General features: G+C 35.0%; 1 protein-coding gene across 9 annotated transcripts in view; it reads right to left on the bottom strand.

Annotated features, from left to right (window-relative positions):
- Window positions 1-20138, bottom strand: part of HMCN1 (hemicentin 1) — a 434632-nt gene that overhangs the window by 76372 nt on the left and 338122 nt on the right. For all 9 annotated transcript variants that reach the window (XR_011532218.1, XR_011532219.1, XR_011532217.1 and 6 more), the window contains 9 exons: window positions 19807-19956; window positions 17417-17576; window positions 15230-15354; window positions 14819-15002; window positions 14105-14202; window positions 12943-13221; window positions 7461-7657; window positions 4138-4219; window positions 2617-2753 (listed from right to left, as the gene is read on the bottom strand). Coding sequence is in view for 3 of the 9 variants with exons in the window: in XM_008514091.2 (XP_008512313.2) it covers window positions 2617-2753; window positions 4138-4219; window positions 7461-7657; window positions 12943-13221; window positions 14105-14202; window positions 14819-15002; window positions 15230-15354; window positions 17417-17576; window positions 19807-19956 (1412 nt within the window). In the remaining 6 variants the exon portion in view is untranslated. The remainder of the gene's footprint in view (window positions 1-2616; window positions 2754-4137; window positions 4220-7460; window positions 7658-12942; window positions 13222-14104; window positions 14203-14818; window positions 15003-15229; window positions 15355-17416; window positions 17577-19806; window positions 19957-20138) is intronic.

Below are 20138 nucleotides of genomic sequence, written 5' to 3'. Positions count from 1 at the left end.
ATTTTAAAAGCCCATACATTTTCTCCAGGCCCTTTATTGCTATAGGGGCTATTAGTGATAAATTTTGTTACCTTTGATGAGAATAAGTGATTTCTTAAACATATATGATAAGGTCTGCAAAACATTTTAATTTTTATATGGGTATAGCAGGGTTTTAGGCGAATAAAAAATTTCAGAGTTGATTCTTATGATGTCTTTCTTCCACAAACATCAGAAGGTTCTCCTAACTTATTAAGTCTCACTACAATTTTCTCTGGTTCTTTTTCCATTTACCACGAATGATTCTTCCAAATTTGACTTCTTTCCTCAGATAGAACCTCATTCTCAGCTGGTGACCTTGCTTCCTACTCCACTGAGGAAAGCAGAGCCCTGGGCCTGCAATTCTCTCCTCCTCCCATCTTGCATCCCAATGCAACCTTCCCATCCTCCCATCTCTGCAGAAAAGGTCAGCCCTTCTGCCCAAGGGTAATCTCTTCACCCATGATCAGGGTCCCATTCCTTCTCCATCCAACACACTTTGTCCTATAAACTTCTCTTTCTTTCTCCTCTATCTTCAATCTCTTTTTTTCAGTAAATAAACACACACAAATCTCTTTCATATTTCAAGAATAGTCCATAATTATTTCCATTTGCCCTTCTTCCTTAACTCCCCCAACAAGTAACCTGTCTTCCGCCTTGATCACTCTCTATTGAGGACCCATTGTTCAGATGTTTAATCTCTTCTAAGTATTGCCAAACCCAGTGGACACAACTCAATCTGTATCTTAACATGGACTCTGTTAACTGCTCCCTCTCTTTTCCTTGGCTTTCAGTACACCATGTCTTCTAGGCTTAATCCTATCTCTCTGAGTCCTTCTCAGTCCCATTCATTTTCTCTTCTTCCTTTGCTCACCTTGTAATTGTCAGAGTTGCCTTAGACTTTATTCTCATTTACAGGTGTTCTCATACTGTATGTTTTCTGGTTGACCTCATACAAAACTATGGCTTCAACAACAGGTTTTTCCACTGAGGACTACAAATCAAAGATGTTTTTGATGAAATGTGGACCTATATTTCTTAGTGTTTTTTAGAATCTCCACTTGGATAATCTATAGATAACTCAAAGTGTTTAAAACTGAATTCATCTTTTTTTCATAACTATTGAACTCACCCTGTCCCCGTACTGACATCATTTGGTCATATTGGGGATTAGCCTGACCTGCTTCATCATCAACCTTCACTCAGTCCCTATCTGAATACCTAATGGTCTAGAATGAAACGCACACAGGGGGCACACTATGGAGGAAAAGTCAGAGCATGATGGGCCTTGTGAGCTAAGCTGGGCAGTTTTAACTGGAATCCTGCAATCTATGAGGAATCATCAGAATCATTAAAATCAAGACGTACTTCAGTCATACTAAGCTACTTGCAGTTCCTGGAGCAGCGGCACTCCTCTTCCTGTAATGGCTGTGTACATGCCATTGCCTATGACTGGAATCCCCTGCTTCTTTCTCACCCAACAGCTATCCAGCATTTAAAACTGAACTCACCCTTTCCAAGAGGCTCCCCTGGGCTGTTCCTTACCCCTCAGTCTGGGTTATTTGCTTCTCCTCTCTGTTTCCATAAAATGCTGCACATCCCTCTTACATACAATTTATCAGCAGTATGCATTCTATAATCTTTGATTTACTTCTGTATCTTTTCAGATAGTCTGTGAACTCCTTGAGGGTCAAGACTCTCAGTAGCAATCATAGTGCCCAGCATTACAGTAGGCACACAATAAATAGAGAAACTGAGGCACAGGAAGGTTAAGTGATATGCATGATGATTTAACACGTAAGTAACTCTCAGTTAGAATCCAGTGTCTCTCTGTCTGGCATTTGGTGTGGTTTAGTGGTGGAAGTCTTTCTGCCTTAGGTGTTAGGGGATATCACCGCCTTTTATAATTAGGCACAGTGTACCACAATAGGTTGTACTAACAGGATGAGAAAGAACAAAGGAGGAAAAGAAAGGATAAGTAACTACTAGGATAAGGACAATCAGAGCATTCAAAGTCAAGGCTTTGAGCCTACGCTGAAAGGCTACTTAGGATCCCAGGCTGTGACACTTTATGGCAGCAGACAGTTGTCACCTGAGCATGGGAAGTGTTAGAGAGCCAGTAATTGTGTTCTTCAAGGATTCCAGTCCTAGACTCCTGGTATCCAAGGGTATTGCACAGATCCTCGGGGTCACTCCTGCAGTCCAAGTTTAGCCCAGGGAAATTCAGTAAGAGGTTTGCCCAGAGGCGTGGGAGGACAGGTCAGTTCTTTGAGACTCTGAAGCTTTCTTCTCTCTCAGGGAAAGAAACAGCTGAGTGTTTCAAATCCAGCTTTAATCCACAGGCTCCAGGAAATATATACTTGGGCCAATTTACAGGGTGACTAAATCAAAATACCTGTCTTTGGACCCATAACTAGCTACTAACTACCCTAGCAAAAACTGAGAACACAAGAAGGCTCATTAAAGGACCCTGGGCCCACCTTGCAATGTTGACTAACCAGCAGCCTGATGTTGTTTGGTTTTGTCCACCTAGCAAAGACGCCACAGATGATTTCTTTTTTTTCTCAAAATGAACCTGTGGAACTTAGCAAGAATTACCTGTAACCGTTCTCCATTTTTAAGCCAAGTGATTACAGGTGGGGGCACGGCATCCGATTTGCATTCCAATGTCATTTGTCTGTTGCGTAAAACAGTGAAATCCCGGGACTCATCAGTTCCAGCAATATTAGGGGGTACTGGGTGTGAGAACAAATACATCAAAGGTTTTCAATAAATGAGATGTAAAATGATCTGAATTATCACAGGGGTTCAACAAATGTTGCTTCTGCTATATGAAGTAAGAGGCATAAACTTAAAATATCATTCAACATATAGTACAAAGGATTACAAATAGTGAAACAGGTGGTGTGTTTTTTGCCTTACTCAGGACTTTCACATCCATTAAGAATAGAATTCTTCCACCTGCCACATTAATGATAGGATAAGTAATATAATCACATAATTATCACTGCTTAACAGGTAAAGAAACTGAGGCACAAAGAAGGGCTTTCTTGTCTAGGTTCTGCATTTGGTAATAATTTTCTCTGAACATCAGATTTTAAAAGTACTGAATTAGGATCTGTTTATCATAACATACAGAAATGTACATATTTTTCTTAATATGCTGAAATGTCTTTTTTACGTGACTCACATACACAGTTTACACGTCAATTAACGAATGGCAGGCCTAATTTGTATGTAGGAGTGGCAGGGGGCAGGGAAAACTCCTACGTTATACCAGCCTTATAGTTTGCACTGCCTAGTCATTTAGGCTGTAAGAATGAGATAAAGATCTTCTGTTTAGTTTGTTTAAATGTTTCTCTCCATGAAGAGTAATTCCCATTGCTATGTTAAAACAGTGTTGGCTAGAGTCTAATAGGCCCAACTTTTCTAGAAGAAGGTTATTTGGCCTTAATTGTGTGTGTGTGTGTGTGTGTGTGTGTGTATAATCAAGCAAGTGTACTTACAGGAATTTATCAAAATAAAATAATTAAGGGAACAGGCCAACATGTATGTACAAAGACATCTATAAAAGTGTGGCTTATATTGGCAAAAATATAGAAACAGCCTAAGTATCCAAAAACAGGGAATGGATTAAAGAAATGATGGTATATTCATAAAAGGGGACACTATGCAATCACTAAAAACTAATGTTATAAAAGTATATTTTTGACATGAAAACATGTACACCATACCATTAAGTGAGATAAAAAAACAAATTAAATACTATATGCTGGATGATCACGTGTCTGTGACAAAATATTTACATGTAAAAAGGTCTTATCTTTATGTGGTGAGATTATAGATGATTTTTATTTTCTTTTTCATCATAATGTATATTCTATGACTTTAAACCAGTGAATATGAATTATTTGTGCAGGAACAAAAAATTCACTGAACTAGTCTCGAAAAGCACTTGATCAGTCAAACGTAAGAATGAGATTTGCAAAGTACATATTTCCTAATGCATGAACATATCATATGAATGATGTGCTAAGGGGTTGCCCCATGGCTCATAAACTATGGCTTCTAATTAGGCATTAGTGTATGATGGACTGTAGGACATTTTGCCCAATTTACCGTGTATTCTCACTAAATATTCTTTATCATCATCTCCTGCAGGACTGGATGCCAGACAAGTATATCTTCCTGTATCTTCCACCTACAAAAGCCAAATAAGTGAATTATACAACGTTTACATGTTGGTTTTGGTAATGAGAATAATCCACTAGAATGAATATGAAAGTCTCATAAAAAGCAAGATATCATAAAGATAGCACGATAAGTAAAATTTAATAAACTGTTTTAACATTTGTGATTGGCACTCTGATACCGAGCATTACTTGGCATCTCTGTTCTATGTAAATCTATGTTTTAACAGGGTTTTTGTATTTGATCTCAGAATGCTTGCATGTTAGGTATATTTGACAAACTCAGAAAAGGCAGATATATATAGGTCCTAGAACCATACACAACAGGCTAGATACTCAGTGTTTATTGAAGAAATAAGTATTTATGGGTTTAAATTGCAGACTGAAATTTCAATTGGAGTCTTCCTGAAGAAAATAAAATACATTAAATAAATAAATAAATAAAATACCAGGTTATTTAAACAAAGCACATTATTACCATCTTTTGACTCTACTTTCAACATATGTAGTAAAACAAAGGGCTATATTATGTAATTTGGCTGTAAGTAGGGTCAGACTGACAGCAAACTCGACTATTTTCTGTGTAAAACCAGAAACATTTCTTCAAAAACTCCCCTGCATAGTTTCCACTGGAAGCGTGAGTCTTCCCTCATATGTTTGACATTGTATAGACACAGGTCATGCTTATATGTGAGCAAAGTATACTCTGGAAAATAGATGATCTTACTACAGTGAAAAACGTATTTTGGAAAAGCAAAAAAAAATTCTGTTTTCATTTATTTTTCTACTTGAACATTCTTAGAATACAGGGAATCTTTTAATTTTTACATTCAAAACTGACTTTATAGGTTACAGAAAAACTTTTTGGTAGGCTGCAAAAACTCCTTTGAAAAAATTTAAGACGAGTATGTTAAGAATGGTATGTTTGGAAAAATACTTGAACACAACTTTAGAAGAATGACATGCACACAGTCCTTCAATTAAGAATTCAAGACGATGTACTATTGGCTAGAGAATAATTTCTGAATTTCTCATCATATCTTTAAAACCTCTAAAAGTCAACTCTTCTCTACCAACTCAGTGTATTCCCAATGATATGGCCCCCTCCAATTGTCTTGACTTAGCCAAACTTGAAGCCCCACTCATGACTACTCTTAAATCTTGCCTCCTTCAAGAAATATTTCCTGACAACTTATGCTCTTCTGTTTGTTGAGAGTCATTATTTGTAGCTACATTTTCCATAGTGCGTATTGTTAATAGGGTGTTTGAAAATTTATAGTTAATCAGATTTCTTTGGAGTAAGATTTTGCAGAGTTGTTGACGTACATTATGCTCACAAAGGAGGGGAGGGGAGAGCATATAAAGTTTCCCCAATCTATTGGGTCATAGAATTTTTTCCCCTTTGGAAATAATCACAGAATGAGTGTTTCATGGGGGATGTCTTAGGAAACTCTTGTTTCTACCACACAATTCAGAATTTGCAAAGCAACCATTATGTGCCAAGCATAACTGTGTTAAAGATACATACACAAAAAGACAAGGTTCAGATAAGTAAAACAGAATTTAGTAAGTGCTATAACAGAGATATGTACAAAATGACCTGAAAACAGAGGAGCAGAGAAACCCAGAGCAGTATTGTGATTTGATAATACTTAATTTTTCACTTCTATGACATTTTTAATAGTTTTTTTTATTGTTTCTTTTGGTAATCTTCTCATATGTGTAGTTTATTTCTCCTAGACAACTGGAAACTTCTTGACGGCTGAGAAATGTTTTATGTATTTTGTCTGTATTCTCCATAATAGCTAGAACATGTGGGTCACCATTTAACAGTCTATGGGACCTTTGTCTTGTTTTGTTAAAAATCCAACTTTTCATTCTTGCATTTAAGACCTACTGTAATGTGGCGTTAATCTCCCTTTCAAGGTGTATTTACCATGATTCCTTTATATTTATGATTATATTCCACACACTTTCCTGTCTCCATGCTATTCCTTATGTTACACAATTCTTTTGCATCCTTTTTGGTCTACTGAAATTATAACACTCAGCGGTTTTGCTTCAGCACATGTTTCGATAGTTTGACCTGAGTTTTCTCTGTGTTATTGCAATGTTTGATGGCGAGAAGAGGGGAATAGAAGGTGTGTTCTCCTTAATGTTAGAAACAAGAACTGTGCTGAGTTCCACTGGCTAGACTTTTGAACCAGACCCAGCTCCATTACCGAGCAGCAGTTAAGGACTTGCCAGGTAAATCCCTCATCTGTTTGTTTCTGGATTTGTAGAATGGGGATAAAGACATTGCCTCACAGAGTTGTCATGAGGGTCACAGGTGTGATAGAGCCCAGAGCTGAACACAGGACTGCACACAATTTATAATCCTTAGCTCTTTTTTTCCAGCTCCCTTTCCTTCCTCTTTCCTCACTGAAAATGCATACAAAATATGATCAAAAATTCACTATTCTATTTTTAAAGGAATGATGATTATAACAACAATAATAGCAGCAGCGACAACAATGGTATCTAACTCTATTTTAGCAAAACTACGTGCCTGTGGCACCAGTCTAAGCACATCATGTTAGATTATCTCTAAATCCCCGAGTATAGGAGTTAGATATTATTACTATTTTTATTCCCAGTTTACAGATGAGGGCATTAGGGAACAGATGGATAGTATCTGTAATATAAGGTTTGCCTTTGCTACCAGAATAGGAGATTATTACAGCAAGACATCTCAGACATACTTCTCTTTAATACATTCATATTTCAGATTAATTTCCTTTCACATAAACTAAAGAAGAGTCAATTTCATTGAATTGATCATTTTTTGAAAAATTGTGTCTCTCCTCAGATTTTCGTATCCCATAGTTTATTTTGGAGATCAGAAGTGCTCTTTGAGGCCTCCTATACATGCATGTTGGGTTGCTTTTGCCAGTTCTGTAAAGGGTTACATGGCACAAATTAGGAACTTTAGGAAATATATTATCACTTATAGCACTGTGAAAACTTGCAAAAATTAACATGAGAGTATCTTGCTTTCTTCCAAGTTATAATATGATACTTCCACCTCTTTTTAGTCATATTACCTTGTAAGTATCTACCCAATCATGCACATCATAGAATCAATCTACCTTTGTTAAGTTACAGACATCTGTGATACATCCAGATTCAAAGACATAATTCTCCAACATTTCTCATATATTGGCAAGTGAAAAGTTTAAGCTAGGATAAAATTGCATGAACTTTGACACTTACCTGAGCACTAGCTATTCGAAGAACCTCTCCTCCTCCAAGAGTTTGCACCTGATCCATCTGTGGAAGGGGCCTTCCATCTTTCATCCAGGTAATTTTAGGAGCTGGGATTCCAGAAGCAATGCAGGTAAGCTCAAGTGGATTATTAACAATCACTGATATCTCTACAGCTTCCTCAGATCCATTGATATGAGGTGGTTCTATTTAAAGGGAATTAACAATAACACAACAAAATAAATGTGCTGTTTGATAAAACACTGCTGATTAAAAAAATAAAAAAATTCAACTCAAATTTATGCTCACGTTATATAAATTGATTAGGATAAGGATACCATCATGATAATTCCTAGTTATTATTACCATTTGTCACTGGCACTATTTTAAAAGGGATGGATCATGCCTATAACAGATCATGAAGTAAATTACAAGGCAAGCCATTACAAGGTAATTATAGTACAGCAACTAGAATTCACATAATTAGAGCAGTGCCACCTAACTGTGAAGATTTGAAAAAACTAAAAATTAAACCTAACAAGAGGTACTTAAACATATTAGTAGTTTAAATTTTAATTACTTATTTTAAATATCTATTGTTTCTACAAAAGCAACAGGCAAATGCTACGAAAGTTTGCTATTATCTTTTCCATAAAGAACTTTAAGAGGAAACAATGACTAAGTAAAAGAAAAAGTAGTTACATTTTGAGACGATTTCTGCATAAAACACCTTTGCTGTGTCTAGGCAGGAATAATTTCCTTTTTTGTTATTTATACTTCTAAATAACCTTTCTCAAGAGGAAGTTAAAGAATCTGAACACTTAGAAGAAATGTTAAGGTTTCTTATTTCAACTATCTCCAAGTTCCTAGGAATCCCTTTAAAACAGACTTCCCTTACAATGATCATTCACGTTTTCTATGAATGTTTCCAGCTTACTATGTCACAAGGCAGCCAAAATAGCTGTTGGACAGCTCCAAGAATTAGGCTTTTTTGTTTTTTTTTTTAAATCAGGCACATAGTTTAGAACAGAGGCTCATAGCAGAGGGTCTGGAGTCAAACAGCCTGAGTTTGAATCATGGCTCCAACAATTATTAGGTTAGTGGATTTGGGTAAATCTCTAAAATACAGACAGCACTATTATTTAACTAATAGGAATGTTGTGAGGATTTAATGAGATAATCTCTCTATACTTCTTTTGCGTTTCTGAATCTGTTTTATTTTATAATTAAGGGTTTGAAAAAAATTATGACTATTACAATCTCTACTACAGCTGTTGGTATTATTGTTAAAACCTGCTTCCTAAAAATTTCTACCTATAGCCCTCATTTTCCTTTCTAGAAAAAGATAATATATTAAATCTGTACTCCTTTTCAGATTATAATTAAGAAGTCAGAGTCTCTTAACCATTGTCCCACATGATCTCTTTTTCACTTTCATTCATTTTATGTACTGCCATCAAAATACATTTTATTAAGCGCATTTTAGATCGATCCCGATTTCTTGCTTAAAAGATTTCAGTGTCTCCATGCCACTTACAGAATTAAATAAAAACTCTTCATCTTGGCTTCTATGGCTTCCACAATGTGGCCTTGATCTATCTTTATGATATTATCTACTTTTAATATACTTATATGTAACCTAGACTTCAAATTACTTGACTCTCAACAAGTCCAGTCTTTTCTTGCTCTGGGACTTTACTAATGCTATTCCTTCCACTGGAACATCCTCCACACAGTCTCATCCCCTAACTGAGCACGTTCAAGTACTATCAAGGTCACAATGTCATTAAATTCATTTGTAAAAATCATAAATCCTTTCTAGATTCTCTCAACAAACTATAAAATTTCTATCCCTTTTAATTTCCATAATGTGTTGTTTGTATCACTCAAAAGCACTTATCTGATTCTCCACTTGACTATGGTCAATTCTTTATTTTTCTCACTTATTGGTTATTTACTATGTGTCAGTCACTGTGGATACAAAGATTAATTAGGCATGGCCTTTATCCTCAAAAGCTTATAGTCACTAGATTTAAAACCACAACAGAAACAGAAACAATAATGTGGTTAATTAACTGGTACAAACCTCAGTCATCAGATCTTACATGTGTTAAGTGATTTCACTCTGTGTCTTGTCCATATGTCTTTTACTTTGGGCAGAGTAGGAGTTGGCCATACTCTAATGACTCCAGAACTTATACTTCCAGCCTAGATCTCTCTTCTGAACTCCAGACCCATAAATCCAATAATCAGCTAAATAACTCCAGTGGGACATTTGAGAACTACTTCAAACTCAACATGTATTCAGACTGAACCTGTTACCTTATTTCTCAAAACTTGGTCCTTTCCCAGCCATTCCCTGCGTTTATGTGATAGATCTACCAACCATTCAGTCACCTGAATGACTAGAAATGAATGAAAGAAACTAGGAATCATTCTTGCTATCTTCATTTTCATCATTCCCCTATGTTCAAATCCACAACTAAGTACTCATACTTCTACTTACCAATTATTTCTAGAATACACCTTTTCCTCTCAACTCAATCGCTAATCTGAGCTACAATACCGTTTACTTGGACTAATATCTCCTCCTTCCTGGCTGTAGGTGCCTACTCAACATCATTTATTTGTGTCTTTCATATTAAGAGACCCCAATTTTGTTGGGTTGTCAATGTGCTAAAAACTACATTTCCTAGACTCTTTAGTAGACAGTAGATGGAGTGGCATGTGAAGATTCGGACGAATGAGATGCAAGTGAAAGCTGTTTTGTGGGGCTTCTAAGTCCCTAAAGGGGAGACTCTTTGCATCTCCTATTTTTCCTGCTCTATTGTTGCATCTAGTGATGCTGGGGATGAGCAGACAATGCATGATCACTGATGAACCAAGACGCAAAAGCCAAGAGAATTGTAAATATCTGAACTGCTGAACCATGCAACTACTGCTGACCTCCAGACAGCTCACTCAGCGAGAAAAACAAAAGTTCTTTGTTCAAGCCATGATATTTAAACTCTCAGTTATTCACAGCCAAACACAATTCCTAATAATTCATTGTTTTCTCAGAATCCACTCTTGTCCAGCTCTAAGTAGCTCTCCGCTTTGCAGTCAGAATGGTCTTTCAAAGTGCAACTCTACTCATGCCATTCTACTTACTAGAACTCTTAATGGTTTTCCATTGTTCTAGGATAAAAATCAAAATTCTTAATGTGGTCAACAAAGTCCTTCACAGCCTAGACCCTGTCCAACCCCCCTAGCTTTATTTTGTATGATTTTCTTCCTTGCTTTCAGTTTTCTAGCCACACTGGACTTTTCAGAACCACTAATACACCATGACACCTCGCACCATGTGCACAGAATTAAGTTGTGAATAGCAATTCCCAAGTCAGGACATTGACATTCACATTCTGAGTGTAGCACTGCTCCAAGCAAAGAGTTTTTCAGGTTTTGATGGAATTAGCTTTCCACAGATGCTGAAATGCTAAAACTTCTCATCTTTCTGCTGAGCCAGTTTCCAAATATGTTTTAAGAAAACGTTCTCTTTATAAACCTTTCAGCTGGGAAGGTTGTTTTGTATACTACGCTAATAATATCATTGTTAGTTTCCCCCTTCACTTTCTACATCTAGAAATGCACTAGGCTGTGATTCTGCTCCTGGTTCTTGAATTCCTAGAGGAGTATTCCTGCTCTCTTTCCCCACTGCCACATGCTGGACCAGGCCCCCGCATTTTCAGGCCTGGATGAAAACAGTCCCTTCAATTCATTCTTTACTCTGTCATCAGAGGAAATTTTTTGGAAATGAAATCTGGTTGTAACACATTCCTGCTTAAGCTTCTTCTATTGCCTTTGTAACGAGGTCCAAATTCTCCAGAACGTTCCCAAGACTCTTCACAGTTTGGCTGCTGCCATGTATGTTTCCAGTCTTGTCTCCTGCTACTCTTCCTTTTACACTCAGTTTCAGCAAGAACAGATGGCTGACTCTAGCTCTGTCACTTCTAGGTGAAAGATGTAGGCAACTCCTCACTCACCTCTACAGTCCTGTCCTTAAGGCTCAGATTCATCCTTGAGGAGATCTTCTCTGAACCTTACCATCCCTAACACACCATGTTATAACCATATAATCCTCATCACACTCAAAAGTCATTACTTGTTTAATATCTGTGTTCCCGGTAGATGTAGGAACCTGAGGGCTGAGACAACATCTTTCTCATTCAATGATGCAATCAAATGCCTGTCATACCATATGTCCCACAGTAGGTGCTCAATAATCAATTGTTACATGATGACTAGAAACATGCCTGGCACACGATGTATAGTTAATAATTAATACTTAATATATGAGTAATTAAGGTACAGATCATATTTATGTCATTTCCTGTTATTCCTCATATTCTGTGAATTGATGTATAGGAATTTGTTATTCCACCCCTCCTCATGGACACACACTTTCTTCTGTTTTTTGTTTCTAAATATCCTGGAGTACCACCTGGACTATCACTCTTCATTCTATGGAACACCCATCTATACCACCGTATCTCTCTTTTTTATTTAGATATTATTCTGCCTCCATCCACGGTTAAAGCTCTCTTTAACCCATCTGACAAGTAGCTAGTTCCAAACAATTCAATCCAACAAATGACTATTATGTGTCAAATGTCATGCTAAGCCCTGGGAATACAACAATAAGTAAGAAGGGTACTGTGCATCAGAGAGTTTAACTAAGGACGAAGCAGATTTTTAAGGTTACGCAAATAATTAAATTGGAATAGGTACTATGAGAAAGATTACAGGGCATCCTGAAAACATCTGGCTAAACTCCTGCCAAAATGATTCCCTGTGGGGTACATATTGTTCTATGTAAGGATCCTGAGGTTTTACCTCCACTATAGTGAAAAAACAAACAAAAATTTAAAAAAATTATTGATTATTGAAATAGTTCACTTCATTCATCTTCATTTTGCTTCCAAAGTCAATATTTTTGACTTAGAGAAAAGATGTGTTTTCTCTTTATGCTATTTGTTTGCATGTAAAACATTGGAATACACATTTTAAGTATTTTTTTACTGCACACAAGAGTAAATAGAACGAGACTATTGGAAACGGCTATTACAAAAATAATCTACAGATTGGATCATTTAGCGACTGTTTGGAGTAACATATAATGGTACAAATATTATGCTTTTCCGTTAAATTGCTATTATCAGATGTGCTTTTAGTTCTTGGAAAAACCTAAAAAACTACCTATCAATTGCTTATATGACTTTGCCAATAAATAATATTTTACAAGTAGGAGTTTTCATCTTTTTAGACAGATAAGAAACACAATACTTTAAGTTTAACACATTTCAGATAAGAATAAACCCAGGTGAATTACAAAACAGAAATATGAAGTACAATGAAGTTTTTACAACTTTTGTCCTATAGCAAATGATTCTAAGAATTATACTTAATGTGTCTTTATTGTCATTTACTTTCTAGTTATTGAATGTTTACATACCTAGGACCTTCAGGATAAAGTGTTTGCTGACTTCTCCAGCTTCATTTGAGGCAATACAGGTGTACCTTCCTGAATCTTCAGTCTCTGCTTTAACGAGCTGAAGGACCATTCCTTGAGTGCTTACTGTCAGATGGGCATCAAGCCCCAGAGGCTGGCCATCTCTAAGCCAGGACATCCTGGGAGTTGGGGTTCCATCCGTAAAGCATGTCATGGAGGTAGAACTACCCTTGACAATTGTGATTTCCTCTGTTCCCATTGCATTGTCCAGATTTGGTGGTACTATATAGAAAACAAAATAGGCAAAATTTATACATTTATTATAATTTGAGATCAATTTAGATAAAAAAATTTAAATAGTTCAATTAGTTCTATAGTTTTTTTATGATCTATAAAAATATAGAATTTAAAATAGCATATAATTGATGACTGTACCACGAAAATATGTGTTAGACAGGCTAAGTACTAACCTTCAAAGTATTAGCAACGAAACCACAGGACTGTTTTCTTGTAGAACATATAAAATTTAAATGTGGTTTAAATTTTGGCTATTTTGTAACCTCTTAGGTTTGCCTCTTTAATTTATTATAGTTCCAGAAGTACACTTTCAACTACTTTACGCAGAATAAATAAAGTTATATCAAGTTCTAGATTAAGTTTTATATAATCCAACATAAGTCATTTGTAGGCTATAGTAAATAGTTACTTAACTGTTCTGAGATGTTCTTGGGGATTGAGAAATTTGGGCCAGTAAACCTTAATATTTCAGAAATGGAATGTTGTGAGTTCCCTATCTACACATACACACAGAGACATATATATGCACATATCGATTCATATTTGAAATACTCTAAATGAGACACTAATATTATTAGAAAACAGTCAACTTTCTCTTTGTATGAACAAGACTGGTCTTGTATCTGGATTGAAATACTATTTTTAAAAATTTAGGTTTGACTTAATGCAAAATTCCAGGTTAGAAGAGTATTTTGACAGACAGACAGTATGCTCCAATAAATATGGACCCCTTGGGAGAAAATATATTCTTCTCTAGTTAGCAAGATCCTATTTTACCAATCCTTTCTGATACGTCAGTATCTAAATATAAGCCTGTTGCTTAATATTGGACACACAGTAAAGTATCAAGGTCACTTCTGTGACATACCAAAAACTTGAAGATTATAATGCTTATTATCCACCCCAGCTCTGTTGGAGGCCACACAAGTATACATGGCAACGTCAGACACCTGAGCTCTCACAATCCTGAAAAACAATTCGACCCAACATTTCATAATTTGATCCCATTCAACATATACAAATAAAACACTTATGATTTATATATAAATTATAGAAGGTGACTTATACTGGGAAATTTTAGTTATGAAGCTTATAGCTATCATCGCAAATATAGACGCCTCAAATGCAGTTGATTCTATAAAGTTGATTAGGCACTGACAGTAAGCCACTGAAAATACAACACAATTTAAGAGGTAAATATTTTTCAAAAATATATTAATAGAGGATAATGCTAACACAAAAATCATAAGATTGTACTAGGCACCTTCCTCTCATTTTGCCGTATAAAGTTTTAGCTAAAACAGTAGTTCTTGGAAATATATTTGATAGTCTGTCTATGAAAGATCTATTTTATACAAATTCACTAAAATATGAGCATTTAAATAAGAATAAAAAGCACTTCAATTTTATATCTATGCTCTTTCTTCTAAACAGATCTTGAAAAGGAAACAAAAAAATAAACAATAATAAAAACTCAAGAAAACCATTTTTAAACAGATGGTGTTTAAAATTTACTCAGATGGAGTCAAAGCCTACAATCACAGTGACTTTGTCTTGCAAATCACACACAATGAAAGCCGACCTGATCACTTGCCCTCCTGACAGCAACCGGATATGAGAGGAGAGAGGCAGAGGAAGCCCATTCTTTAGCCAGTTTATCTGTGGTGGAGGTATCCCGGTGGCTCTGCATTCAATATTTATTGACGTGTCCACCAAAGCCATTAGTTTCTCTGCTTCTTCTTTATTACCTCTAATTGCAGGTGGAACTATGTCATGCAGAAAATAGGAGAGAGAGCAGGGGGTTGGGTGTGTATTACTAGTTCAAAACTTTTTAGTTACAATCGCCCACATTTCTGCTTTGGATCCCAAAAGGAAGTAGCAGTGACATCAGATTTGAAAACTAAACGTTTCAGACATCTACTATGGGACCTTCATTTCTACTGAGAGATTCCTAAGGTAGCGTGGTCAGAAGAGGGTGAAAGTTCATATTTACCATAGACATTCAAGTTAAAAATTCGGTCTTCTTCTCCAGCAGGGTTAGTAGCAACACATGTGTATTTCCCCATGTCGGATGGGAGAGCTCCGTAAATGTTTAATGTGCTGCCATTTGCAGTCACCCTATGGGAAAGGTCATAATAGAGGCACTGAGATGATTTATGTGGAGCTAAGATCTGGAAAACTCCCTCCAGATTACTGTGTTCTTTAAAAATATACCACCAGAAAATTCATCTTCATCTTGGATATAATGGTTCAAAAATTTTTCACTAAGTACGTGAAAAAGTCAGAGCTAGTGAAATTGATGATTTCAAGCAACTAACTAAAATTCTACAGTAATGGGTCTCATATATCCACCACCTCATGAGAAAAATGCAAACAAACAAAATCAGGTTAGGAACTTCTCTATCCAAATCTTAGGCAAAGACATGTTTTTCTCAGAGTTACAATAGTTTATCCTTAGTTATCAACATAGGGTTTGAATTAAATAAAAATTGTAAAAAGTTCTAGTGTGAAAACTGAAGAATGTTACAAGGAGAAATTAAAGAAATTACATATAAAAAATCTAACTATAAACAACTTAGTAATACTCTTAATGAGAAGGAGCAGAATAAAATAATTTATTTAAACAATGACAACAACTCAGTATTATGTATGGGTGTATTTTGCAAAAAGTTTTCTACAAATTGCTAAATCTTTTCCTGTGAATTACATAATAGTAAATAATGACTATACAATTATCAAAGACATCTGTTAAGATTATTGCATTATTGATTTTCTTCACACATCATTAATTATCAGACAAAACCTCATACGTTTCATAGAGGTTAAATTACTATCTACAGTTTTCCTACAATAGTGATTTTATTAGATTCTCCCAGTGTCAAAAGTCAATACTCCATTCCTACCACATCATGTTATTAAATATGATTATTGAGTTACAATATTATCAACTATTGTAGTTTTTCTTTTTAAAAATATGAATTTTAAAATTCTATGTGCTTAGCCAAATGAATAAACAAAAAAGCAAGCTGCCATGACCAAAGGAAAGTAGTAGGCTGACTTTGGAAAAATTATTCTATTTGATTGACAAATTGCTCCACTTAACAAACTTATAGGTATTGTGGAGCAGTGGACAAATAATCAATAAAGCGAATGTCAGAATAAGTACATTTGGGATCTTAATGTAAGAGAAGGAGTGATCCTAGATTCCTAGGCACAAATATTATCTTTTATAAGATCTTCAGGTCCCACCAACTATCTAGTACTTACTTTAGAATGTGGTCAATATTAGCTGATTTAATAAAAAAAATAAATATTTGTTAACTATTCAGAAATGTCCATACCAGAGAAATTAAACTTAAAATGTATCTCTAAAATATTATTTAGCAACTTACCCATCTTGTAAAGGAGATAAATATCTAAATTTTAATATGAAATGACTTCAAAGAAAATAACACTTATTTTCTTTCTTTAAATTACGTATGTTCAATTCATTGACTAGAAAATACACTCCCAACCCTTAACTTTAAAATATTGGTTCAAATTGATAAAGTTTGCAATACATTTAATGAATGTCTACTTATGTATATACTATCCTTCAAGTAATTATAATTGCTCTGGTATGTGCATATAACGGGGCTTTGTGATGAATTAATCTAGTAGAGTGCAGAATTCTGGATTGTCCTTGCAAAGGCATCTGTAACAAGCATCAGCTGAAAACGGGATTTGGACAAATCACTACAAGGAATGAACTGGATTAGGATGATTTTGTATCTTTTCTCAAAATGAGCCAAGTATTATGGCATGTTTGGTGGTTTGGTGATTTCAAGACACAAAGTCATATCTCAGATTACTGAAGAATCTTTTGTAGAATGAAATTGGTTTGATGTTAGCAGGAAAGAAGAGCTAATTATTTTACGACATTTGGTATACACATTCTGAGACTAGAGGAGCAAAATCAATGACAGTTAACTGAGTTGATGGATAAGGAACACACACACAAATACAAATTTCCAAGGGGAATTTCTTTGTCCAACTCGCCAAAATTTTATCTTTTTTCTTCCTGAATATAACAATAGCCAAGGTCTGAGACTGAATTTGGTATTATTCACCTGAAATTTGAAGCATAAAGCACTGTAGCAGACTTTACAATTAAGGACGCAAAGATTTTTCTTAAACATACCGGATTCTTTCTGTTTCACTGCCAGTAACGGGCTTTCCATCTCTAAGCCATTGAATAAGTGGGGTGGGAATGCCATTTGCATTGCAGACCAGCTCAACATTTTCCCCTAGAAGGACACTGACTTCGCTTGGAATTTCAGCACCAGCAACACTGGGAGGAACTTTGTAGAAATAATTAAGACTTTCATTAACAAGGCACAAGGATATAAATTCTAATGAACACAACAGAATCATAGAACAATATGCCATTTTTATTTCATGTTCTTCCTAGAATGTGGTTCAAGATCAAACCATTGATATTCTCATAAATTACCTTTCAATGAGGAATAGGTAGAGGAATCACTTTAATATTCCTGATATATTTGTAAGTTGATATAATAATTTAGTCATAGGGGCTAGGGGACAAATCTACCTTATGGGCACCCTTCCTGGCCAAATAAATCACACCTGGATTAAATCTTCAATAGATAGCTCTGAATACTATAGTTCAGGAGAATCTATTTTATAAAGTCTTAGCACAAAGGTTTGAGAAAATTATGTAAGTTGGTAATTTCCTTTTCCATGATGCAATTTGAATATTATTTATTCTGAGCAATGATAGTCTTATCGTAGGTTTCAAGATCCAATTGTTTCTGTTCTCTTTTCCTAATCACCTTTGTTTTTCCTTTTCATGATTCAATCAAGAAATAATGTGTAATAAAAATATTGACAATGGTATCAGACAGAAACACATTTGAATTCCTCTTCTAAATGATTATAGTGGTGTGCTGGAAGCAGCTCATATAAGCTCGCAAAGGCCGATTTTGCACGTCCTCCCCACTCCATGTTCACTGACATCACATTGGTAGCTTTAAATGGGCCACAGTGGGAACATTTTCACCACAGAAACTGGCAAATGATTGTCTACAAATCAGGACCTTTTTGTCTGTAGAATCAACTGCTAAACATTTACCAGCACACAGCACAATCTCTCCAAATCTCATTTTAGTCATCCAGAAGATAATAATAATTACACTAAATTTGCAGAATTTAGAGTTACTAAAGAAGTCAAGTCAAATAATGTTAATGAGACATCCTATAATGAGTGTCTTATATAGAAAACCACTGGACTAGGCCCTCCCTATACACATAAATTACTTTTAGTCCTAATATACAATAATACATGTAAAAAGCCTGGTAAAATGTTTGGTCATACGACATACCCCATGACTAGCATCTATTATTATTAATGAATTAAACATAATTAAACACGCAATTTCTGACACTGAATCTCTAAATAGCAATTTTTCCCTTTTTGCTTTTGAAATCTCAAAGCATCACTAATCAGAGAAACCACTGATACTCATAAACTTGTTATAATTTTTCTTTAATTTCAAATTTCAAGTGATGAATTTTAACTAATCTTATTGTGGCAATCCTTTTTACTACATATATGTATCAAATCATCATGTTGTATACCTTAAACTTATACAATGGTATATATCAATTGTATCTCAATAAAACTGGGGAAAAATTTTGATTTTTTGGAGTTTGCTTTGGCAGAGCATGCAACAGGTACAGAATAAATATTCACACTTATATTTATAATATATGAGAAAATCTTTTCATAGTAACTGTAATAAAATTGGGAAAAGCAAGCATTTCAACTGAGTTTCAAGTTAGACTTCCATTTCAATTTAAACATTAGGCCAAAAGTAATAATCAGGGGTTTACTGAAAATCAAAAGAAGGCAGGTTCTTCCTGCAGTGCTAAATACTACGCAGGAATACAGTAGGCATCAATTAAATATTGGTTGGATGAATGAATGCTCCTTATTCTCACCCCAAAATAGCACAAGATTCATGATTGCTTGAAATTTACCCAATTCCTGACCTGTAGTTAGAACATAGTACAACCTCTTCATAAATTAAATCTTACTTATCTATATAAGCAAAAACAGACCTACAGGCTTAGCATCAAAATAAGTTATGCCAGTTTAAAATAAATAAGTGACTCAATAGAATATATACTATAGGAAGGTAATAATTTCAGCAAATGTGAAAAAAATGGAGATTATGAAATTTCTACTATTCTTTTTTTCCACATTTATGTCCATTTCCATGAAAATGCAATCTACTGATAAATGTAGGACAGAGAATTGACAATAGTTTTTGTTTATCTAAAGATATTTTGTAAGTCAAATCATCATACTGTGCATCCTAAACTTACACAGTGCTATATGCAATTATATCTCAACAAAACTAGAAAAAAATAAAATAAAACATCCAAAACATGCCAAAAAAAGATATTTTGAATCAATTATAAGTGATTTATTTAGATGTCGACTTATTTCGTACTATAGATAGAATAAAATAAAGAAATTGAAGATAAATCAAAGTGTACCCCACATACCCAGAATTGAAAGACTGTAACTTTTCTGTGCTTTTCCCTCCATATTTGAAGCAATGCACGTATAGTTTCCACTATCTGAACGCTGAGATCGGGCAATCTGGAGTTTTCTACCTCCAGACAAAATATGGACTTCAAGTGAGTCAGAATTTTCTAGAGGTACAAACAAAACAAAACAAAACATAAAAAAGCTTTTACTTTTAACATCTCTACAATTCACGTCTTTTTTATGTGATAAATATATTTCTTAAAAGTTCTTCCTTTGTACTTCTCTTTTAAATGGGAGCCTTTTTTGGAAGAGGAAATGAGGCAAATCTTATTTTAGAAAAAGAAAA

This window comes from Equus przewalskii, chromosome 23, assembly GCF_037783145.1.
Source record: "Equus przewalskii isolate Varuska chromosome 23, EquPr2, whole genome shotgun sequence".
NCBI classification, from domain to species: Eukaryota; Metazoa; Chordata; class Mammalia; order Perissodactyla; family Equidae; genus Equus; species Equus przewalskii.
The sequence above is the reverse complement of the archived record's forward strand: the minus strand, read 5'-3'. Positions and strand labels throughout refer to the sequence as shown.